This window comes from Buceros rhinoceros, unplaced genomic scaffold, assembly GCF_000710305.1.
Source record: "Buceros rhinoceros silvestris isolate BGI_N320 unplaced genomic scaffold, ASM71030v1 scaffold9194, whole genome shotgun sequence".
Classification (NCBI taxonomy): Eukaryota; Metazoa; Chordata; class Aves; order Bucerotiformes; family Bucerotidae; genus Buceros; species Buceros rhinoceros.
This window is the reverse complement of record NW_010407619.1, coordinates 5,651-15,394: the sequence shown is the minus strand read 5'-3', so window position 1 is coordinate 15,394 and position 9,744 is coordinate 5,651. Positions and strand designations below refer to the sequence as shown.

At 36.4% G+C, this 9,744-nt stretch overlaps 1 protein-coding gene across 1 annotated transcript in view; it reads right to left on the bottom strand.

Moving 5' to 3' along the window:
- Nucleotides 1–9,415, bottom strand: part of HPGD (hydroxyprostaglandin dehydrogenase 15-(NAD)) — an 11,486-nt gene extending 2,071 nt beyond the window's left edge. Inside the window, exons 1-2 of the mRNA XM_010134536.1 lie at nucleotides 9,328–9,415; nucleotides 1,334–1,410 (exon numbers count right to left, since the gene is read on the bottom strand). Coding sequence (XP_010132838.1) covers nucleotides 1,334–1,410; nucleotides 9,328–9,385 — 135 coding nt within the window. The 5' untranslated portion in view covers nucleotides 9,386–9,415. The remainder of the gene's footprint in view (nucleotides 1–1,333; nucleotides 1,411–9,327) is intronic.
- Nucleotides 9,416–9,744: the final 329 nt, after the last annotated feature.

Sequence of the window (9,744 nt, the reverse complement as noted above, 5' to 3'; positions counted from 1 at the left end):
ATGATGAAGGTAAGCAGCACAAAGTGTTCTGAGAATGGTAGGTCCCTTCATTGGTGGTGCTACCAATGCATGTGTGTGGCAAAGAATTCTGATCAGCATCCAGGCTAATGCTGAATGCTGGATGAACCTTCTTAGCAAAGACACAGAACTTATGAACTGTACATAATATATCCAAGAATAATCATAGCTGTTTAACACTGAGTTGTATGTATTTTAACGTTTAACAGCAATCCTTTCTGGTAAATCACATGTCATTTTCGTGATATGGTAGCCTGCCCTTTTGGTCTGGGAAATAAAAGAAACTGAAGTCCTAGATGTTTTGTATCGTACCTGCACAAAGCTAGGCTGTACTGCCTTTCCTGGCAAATTCAGTGATTTGCTATATATTTTATTTTTTTTCTCCCCTGCATTATCACATTCCATAGAATCAGCATTTTGTCTAGTTTTCTAGCAGATCCTTTATTTTTGAATTTAGATGGCGATGTTTGTATTATCATGTGAAAACAAAAATGGAAACCCGGGTGTCAGGTTTATGCTGTGGCTAGTAGGCTATATGCAACACTTTTACATACTAATCTATTTGGGTTAATCTAAAAAAGAAGTTATTGAGGTGGTTAGTGAGGACATAAAATATGGATGAACTATCCAAATGATCTTTTCAGGAGCTTTATTCTGGAAATTCAATTGGAAGTCTTATGTAAGTAGGCTATCTTTAAGCTTAGCCTATGAAAGCGTAATCATATGTCCTCTCTCCAAGTTATTTTGTCATACAGCGTGTTCAATTTAACTAGCAAATTTTGGGATCAGAGGCTAAGACTTACTACATGGTCATATAACATCTAACATGTTCCATCCTGAATGTGTAAGTTTTCATTTTTAGCATATTAAGAGCTGATAAGAATAAACAATGGTAAATATTATTGTGTTCAAGTCACTTTAGTGGCTATTTATCATAAAAAAAGCCACCAACTTGACTTACAAATAACGAAACCAAAATGTTAAATGAATGGGATGGAGTTATGAAAAATATTCTGAAAGCTTGGATAAAAATTTGACTTTTCAGCTTCTCCCACTGTCCTTAAATTACTTTGCAACATCTTTCTTCCCTGCTCCCAAAACCTCAAATCAGTCATAAACACACACATGCCTTACTCATTCCATCTTTGGATTCCCTTTGTGAAAAGAGGGAACCTCAATTGCTTCAGACACTTTGTTTTCTTTAAGAAAATTAGTTCCAGTTGTGTGACAATAGAGAGGGAACATGAGAAACTTAGCATGTTCCCAAGGAGATGCTGATGCTGCTTTTTAATTTTTTTCAAAAACACATACTTACTGCTATTGACCGTGTGAATCCAATTACCCCATGCTTTGTAGCACAGTACACAGGTTGGAACGCAGCAGGCATGAGTCCTTTAAAATAGAAAGGTAGCTGAATAAGGATGTTGGATACTCCTGTTTATGATTACCTTAAACGCACATACATGTCTATAATGTAAAAAATACATGATGGGTTTACAGAGATGCAACAAAATAAATTAGTAAAAATTTGCAAATTATGTTTTGTAATCCAAGGTAGACTGGGAAAAGATGAGATGGATAAAAACCTGAAGAGGAAAAAGAAGGATAATAAAAAAGTGTAACTCTTAAAACGAAAAGTTGTAACTATGAAATGTGACTTAAAATGGAGGACAGGATCTGGAAGAAAACACTCAAGGATGAGATTTTTGCCCCATCTTCTATGAATCCCTGAAGTATTTAAAGTATATAAAGCATACAGAGTATTTTAGATAAACTTTGATTGATGACACCCTAGCTGCTGATATCTAGACTGGACACCTGCAATCATTTCTAGCAGTTTCAGGGAGGAAGAGTGGGAAAAGGTAAGGAAAGTAGCAAAATCCATTTCGACTACTGCAACTGATTTAATACTATCCTTATAATATATGAAAACATAATGTCTGGCTTAAATCCCTTGCTTATGTTGTTTCTGTGGAACAGGAACAAAACTCAGCCTCAGATAAAACTTTTCCCACAGCCCTAATGCGAGAAATAAGAACGAGTGTGCTGCACAGCTGACTGAAGCGCAGTCAGCCAGTGCATCCGCCTACGCAATACTGTCACATTTATTTGATGGTGCGGTTAGTACTGTAACAGATACATACCCTTTTGCAGAGCGGGTTTTGCTCAAAAGATCCAATATAAACAAAGTAATTCAGACTTGATGCACCATCTGAGGCATTGTTAAATTTATTTTACTTACAACGCTACTTGATAATATTTCGTGGGGGATAGTTTGGTTTTTTTTTAAAGAGATTTAAGTGGAATCGGGAAGCTATTTTGCAATAAGCAAGAAATGAATGCAGGACCACAGTGCAGAGAGAGTACAAAGATAAATGAGTAAACACTGTGAATGGAATGATAATGACCTCAGATAGCGAGCAGAAAGCAATGAAGGCAGAGATGTGTTTTCTGAAGCATTTTCTAGATTGAATTAGATTGGTTGGAAAGGACTTCATGGTATGGTACCTCCTATGGTAGGTCCTGTTCTGAAATGAAATGCCAGGATGAAGATTTTTTAGAAGGGAACAGGAAAAAAGGTCCCAATCTTGGGTGATGTCATTGCTGTCTTCTGTCAGGAAGAGGAGAAGCAAAATAAAAATGTCTACTAACTTTGTGAACCTTTATGGTTGGAGTGGGAGAGCAGAAAATCATCATTTATAGTAGAGAAGCAAGAGACAACAGGGATTTTGGGGAAAAATTAAGAACGTATTTCTAGTAAGAGTGTTTGATGGCAAAAAGCTGGTCAAGAAGAGATGACAGATCATGATATGTATATACATTTCTGTCCATTACGCCAACAATTCCCACCATACAATGACAACTAAACCGGACCACATGGATGCTGTAGTTCCACCTGAAAGCTAGGGTCTTGCCAATAGCAAACCACAGCCTGTCCCAAATTTAGAGGGTAATATTTCTCTGTGTTCCTGAATGTGGTGGTGTAAAAGTGCATACTGATTTCAATGCATTAACGTTTGATTCTAATGGAAGTCATTCCAATTAATATTTCAGATACATATTTTTATTCTTCATATTTCGTATCATTAAGTGATATAATCAAGAAGGGGTTTGACTTATCTCAGTGGAGGCAAAGAGTACACTACCCAACTTTCAGTATGGAGTTGCCAGAAAAATTATGTATGCCGGAGACTTGAAAGGGGTCTTTGCTCTGGAAGCCATTTTGTTCAGCGGTGGGAAGTGAAGAACTTAACCTAGTGGCCCGGTTGTTCTCTTAAAGTTTTATTTATCTGCTTAGCTTGGATTAATGTATTATGCTTCTGATTGAGAACTTGCTGAATTAAAAATGGCTTTTATGTTGTCTCCTATGGGTTGAGTTCTCAACACAGGCTTAATATTCCTCTCACCATTCTTCAAATAATTAGAAACATTGGAATATTAGCAGTTAGAAATATTATAATACTATTTTTTAAAAACTCCTGAGTAGCTTTACATGTTGCAAAGAAAACAATAATCCCAATGAGGCTGCAGCTAACAGATGTGCAAAAGTCAAAATCTACTGGGAAGCACAGAGATGGAATTTAGAGGTAATTTTATTTATTTTTTTTTAAACACAGTAAGACAAATTACTTGCTACTTGAGAGAGAAGAGAAACAAAGTCAAGAAATGAACAAGGGAAGGGCACAGCTCGTGATAATGAAGTGGAATAAGGCTCAAAGACTTAAATGTCAGAAGACAGCAAGAATAACTAGGCAGGAAGGGAGGAACAAATCACTCTTTTTTTTTAGTCAAAGCATTAAAACCAGTTCTTTTCTAACTGAAAGTATTATTTTTGCTAAAGTGGAGAACCAAGAAGAAATCAATTGACTCTCTTGCAGCAGAAGCAGTGACAAGACTAGTTCTAGCATCCCTCACCCAAAACAATGTCAGTCCTGTTTCACTTTTGTTCTTGAGTTCAGTACCCGAAACCATGGTGCGGAAGTTCCAGGTCTGAGCCAGTTCCCTGCCCTGTGAATAGTTGAATCTCAATCTGTTAGTGATGCATCCTAGGGACTCTGCTAGCAAGTATTTTGGGATGAACTGCTGTGTGACATTGAGCCTTAGTATTTATCCAACCAGTGAGCAAAGATGAAACTGTAGAATATTAATTAGGGCATTAATTTTTTAGAAAATCTGAATTCTATTTGCTGCTGCCATGACTATTTAATTATCTTATGCAAAGTGGAGTGGCAGTGAAACAGACTGGAGAACATAATGCACAAAATAAGGGTGAGAAAGAGGATGGTGTTGAAATGGATGGTGATGGGTCAGTGTACCCCTGCAAAGTGATACATATGGTTTTCAATTTCTCTTAGCAAGGGAGTAACCTATGCCTATATGTTCCTCTCTCTGGATGTTGTTGCATCACTGAAAGGGGATAGAGAATTCTGTCTCTCCTCAAATGATCTTCATCAAGAACTACTTGGCGAATTGCAAATGGTTTCTTGACGGAAGGTGCTTTTTGGTTTACCAAAACCAATTCAAGCAGCCCAGCAGTAATCCCATGCGCCGTTGTCAACTGTGCTTTTTTTTACTTTTCTCAGTTCCTGACAGACTGACAGAGACAGCTCTTGCCCTTGGTTATACTCTAGTTCCCTCGTTGTTACAACGTCCAGACCACTCCACTGTTTGAGACATGGTGTCAGGCTTCTCACTACAACTGCTTACCTATCATGGTCAGCAGTTTTGATATCCACATCTTGAGAAATTAGCTTTGGAGGTGGAGGATTGTATCAAAAAACTTGAATGGTATTGGTAGGCTTTGTTGAAACCAGTATCTCCTTTCAGTCCACTGAAGTGTTTTGGTGAATAAAGAATCAAGCTTTTTTTTCCCGGGTATGCTTTGCCACTGAACACATTGACCTCAGTTTTGAGCAAGTTGCTTTCTTTGAATAAGATTTATTAGCTCTTACATGACCTTTCTGCCCTCTATTTGTTCCATGGGTGCACTGTTAGGCAGCTTGAGAAAAATGTAATTTCTTTTTGATAGAATCTTAAAGTTTTATGAATAAGTAAGTTTCATTAATAAGTTTCATTAATAAGTCCATTTTCTAACGTGGCTGTTGATCTCATGGAGGCTTTGGGTTCATCAGAAAGCACTGATCCTACGCTATGGTTATGCAGTGATTAATTATATTCCCAGTTATTCTTTAGAAAATATATTCGTTGTTAAAACATTTAAGTATTCCATGAAAATGTTTAAATTTTCTCCATTATTGTGATAATCACAGTATCGTGTGGCACACTAAAGTTCTAAATTTTTCATTGTTTATGAAAGACATATGCAAAAATGCTGAAAGGTAGGTTTTGGCAAAGTGCTGGAACCTAATTAAAAGCAAACCAAAAGTGTGCTTCTCTATGTGCTGGAAAATACTTCCAAAGTAACTTGTTTTCCTCTGTATTAGGTTTGTTTTATAAAATATTGCAAAACATAGAATACTTATAAATAAATAACATCACAAGATTTAGCCATATTTACTTAAATTAAATGTCTTTCCAAACCACATTAAGGAAATCTCCTTTGTTGCCCTTAGGCAAAAGTCTGGATAAAGAGTATGGAAAATGCTTACAATGTTGTTTGAAGGCCAAAGCCTCTTCTGAAGAAGCGGATATGTAACTAGAGAAACAAGCTAGAGGCATGGTGGTCCTAGAGACTGATGAGAGATTTGATTAAAGTGGTTTATATAATACACTATTCTTAACAATAGGGACGGGTGCAAGATAACATTCATTATGTCAGTTATACATACTGCCTATGTCAAGGCAAAGGAGACGCAGAAATCCTAGCCAAAATTCTGAGCTCTGTCATTTCAAGGAAATTTCTTAACGCTGAACTGAACTCTTGAGGGAATAGTTTCTAAATTTTCTAACCTTGTTCCTGTGGATTCTGCTCAGCACTTCTGTAAAAAAGGAGGGACCAGAAGCAATGTCATGATGCTGAACTGACAGCCCCAGTTGTACATCTTCTCTGCAGTATCACTGTCTTAAGATCATAAAGTCTTGCCTTTACCCAATGGTGTTAACCATGTGCTTAGCTTTGTTCCTGTAGTATATATAGGATCAGATCCTAAAGAAGCCTGTTTGCCGTGGGGAGTATTTTAAGTATTTCTTTTGGCTGAAGCTTTCTATAGCTGGCTGCTATAAACTTTCTATAAACTGGCTGCTTGTGGAGCCTGAGTGCTTGAAGTTGAGTGAAATCAAACCATCGATAATGTTGTACATCAGAAAAGCATCCAGATACACTCACTACACATTGAACAACCTCTCAAAAAACTATTATGATCTTATGCTAAATATTTTACCTGTTTTTAAGCCCTCTATGAATACTTGGATTTTCTTTATCTGCTAGAATCCACACAGTTACAAATTCAGTTTTACAAAATACCTTCTTGAAAGTACAAAAGCTATAGAAACAAAAGTGCATGCGTACATGTGAATTCCTTTCCCTTTTTACTTACTTAATGGTACAGGTACCAGCCACCAAACAAGTAAGAGACAATGCTAAATTTAATCACAACAGTCTAGTCTCAGGAGTTAAATTTAGTTTTGTATGGTTTTTCTGTTGCTTTTAACTATTCCATTAAATAAAATTAACATTAACATGCGTAGCTTCCTACAAAAGAAATTTTAGAACATTTTACTCTGAATTTGAAATGCAGTTTATTACAATGGAAAAACCTTCAGTCATTGACATTATCTTTCATGGGGTCAAGTTGGCAGTAAAATGCATTTCCCAATCACTTGTTTAACAGCATTACTTCCTCTTGATATGAATGTATATACCCCATGAAATTAAGTAAGCTTTCTAGCTTTGAGATGCAGTGGGTTAAGAGTTGGGTGCTTGCTGCATGTGCTTACATATTTCTCTCCCTTTCTTACTTGGTCTTGTCTTGTGAAGACACTAAAGAAAAGAAGATTAAACACTGGAAAGCCAGGGTGGATGCTCTGGCTTTCATCCAGCTGAATGAAGGCTTTAAACATCCACTTCATAGGAAACATTGAAGTAGTTCCATGAGTGTTTGGAAATATAAAACAGTAAGGCTTGATCCTGTCCCTACTTAAATCATAGGCAAAATTCCCATGGTGAAGAACTGGAAGCTAATTAATGTGTAAAGCAAATATTATTGAATGTTACGTAAGCACTAAATATAACTTCTTGCTGCTCAAAAAGACACAAGAATATTTGCTATCTGCAAAGCATATCTGATAAAAACTTACAGAACTTGGGCAGCGGGGGATCAAAGGTTAATGATCAACAGAAGCTAGCTCTGAGAAAAGAAAACACTCAAAGGGAATGTTAAGCAAGCTGATGGCAGTTTGGCTTTTATATAGAGAGTAAACTGCAGGACTTAGACCTTCAGACTGGAAAGGAGAATTAGGGTCATAAAACACAAATAGTAGTAAATAAATAAACAATAAAAATTAGTGTATGTCAGCTTTTATAATGTGTTTTTCCTTATGACCTTGGAAAGAAATGCTAAATAAATACAAACCATGTAAAAGCAAAGCAAGCAGAGGACATTTTAGTTTTGACAGATACCTGCAATCATTATGGCCCAATATTAAAGTTTAAAAAGTAAGTAAATAAATGCAAATTTTGATGAAATAATTTAAATGGCACTTATAAGCTCTTAAAATGAGAACAGCCAAACTTAGGTCTTAAGATCAAAATCATTTTGTGTTCATTTGAGACTAGTTAGAAAAGGAATCAGAGTACTTGCTACCTCTGCCCTTTCTTGAGCACCACATGGGCATCAGCACTTCTGTGAAACTGTTTAATCTTTTACTTGTGTTGGTGATCTCCTGTACTGCAATAGCAGTTTCCTTTGGGTTAATTCAGTTCAAATGCAGTGTCCATTTGAGCCAACAGACATCAGCTCACTGGCATCAGTAGGCAATGTGTTAGGCAATATTGCCACTGCTGACTTAAAGGTACACGGAGACTTCTAACAAAGAACCCCTCACCCACACAGGATACGTGTGTGTGTTACATCAGATTCTCAAGATCCATACTCATGATGTCAATAGGGTGAACAGGACTTATCACAAAAGCAAAGGTTTACAGGAGAACAAAGTAATACTCAGAACAGTCAAACCTATCCACAGTCAGGAACTATGGCCACTGCCGTCTTCCTGGCTTTTCATTGTTAAAACACATAGGAATACCCTGGAATAAAGTTACTATCATTTGGTAATTCTGCATCGATATCAAAGAAAGCACTGCCCATGCAAGTGTAAGGTAGCATGTGTATAATTTTTCCCAGACAGTATGACAGCAGCAAGAGAGAACAAACTCTTCAAACAAACGAACATGCAAGTATTTTCCCACAAATTTTTTGAGGAAGGGTGTCAGGTGACATCTTTCTCTGTTTGCTGTTTCCCCTTCAGTTGTACTTTTTTGCTCTGAGCCCAGCCACTGCAATACTGAGTGTACCTACAGGAAAAAGTGCAGGATTCTGCCTCTCAACTGAGCAGCAATAACCCAGACTGACTTAGAAGCCATATAATTCTGTATTTATGCCAATAAATTGAAATACACTTATAGCATAGAAAAGTATGTGCTTGCTTAAGCTCAGTGAAATATGAGTGCAAAATTCACTGCTCCTCAAGCAGAGATAGATCACATCTGGGAGGACTTGGAGCATAGAGGTGGTTTGTGACAATCTTCATTAATAAAGTAGATACAGTCTGGTCTTAAATGTTGCTACAACCGTTCTCCTATGAAGTTGAGTGGAGGACCTGCTACTGCTTCCTCACTTTCTGCGAAAAAAGATTATCTGACTTTCCATATTTGATGCTCAATAAATACTTTATAATATATAAAATAATTCAGATTTAAAGTAACCCTGCATTCAGAATAGGTCTATACTTTAGACGGTGTTAGAGTGTGGTCTACACTATCTTTTATTTCAGTAGCATTATGGAATAGTGTTGAACATGCAAAATGAATTGAGTCTTGTTTGGTTTTCTTCAATGTGTAGCAGAACTGAAACCTGAAATAACCTATTTGTCTCATGCTCAAGATTATTAAATGTGAGACTGATAGGGTAGGAAAATTTCTGATTTTTTCATTGAACTGAATTTAGAAAAGCAAGTGAAAGTTGTGGTCATTTAATACTACTTTGATTGCTATGACAAAAACCAGGCCAAACTGGAAATTAACAGGGGAAAGCGATGAGAAAGAAGAAAAACTATGACTGATTAGTATGATTCATTTATTTTAGAAACAAACCAGTGAGTACAAGGTGTTTATATAGAAAATATTCTCACCTGCCAAGGATGAAATATTAATGATTACTCCTCCATCGCCTCCATTTCCTTTCCTCATGTATTCTAGGCCAAGGTAGGTTCCTCTAATCACAGATGCCTGATATGGAGGGGTGGAAAGGAATAATTATATTCAAAATAACTTTCTTTTGTGCTCCTAAAAACTGAAACTTTTGTTGTGGTGCCTTATTTATAGTTTGATGATTATAAACACAAAAGACTCCATGGTAATGGAACTCAGTAACTTCAGAAGCACAGTTGCAAAAGATAGAAATACTAGCAGCTAAATTATTATTCTTATTAAGATATCAATAATGAAACTAAAATTATATGAGGTAAAATAAGAGCTGTGAAGAAAATGAAATAATGAATAAATAAATAATTTATAGATAAAACACATGCTTTATCTAAAGATATAAG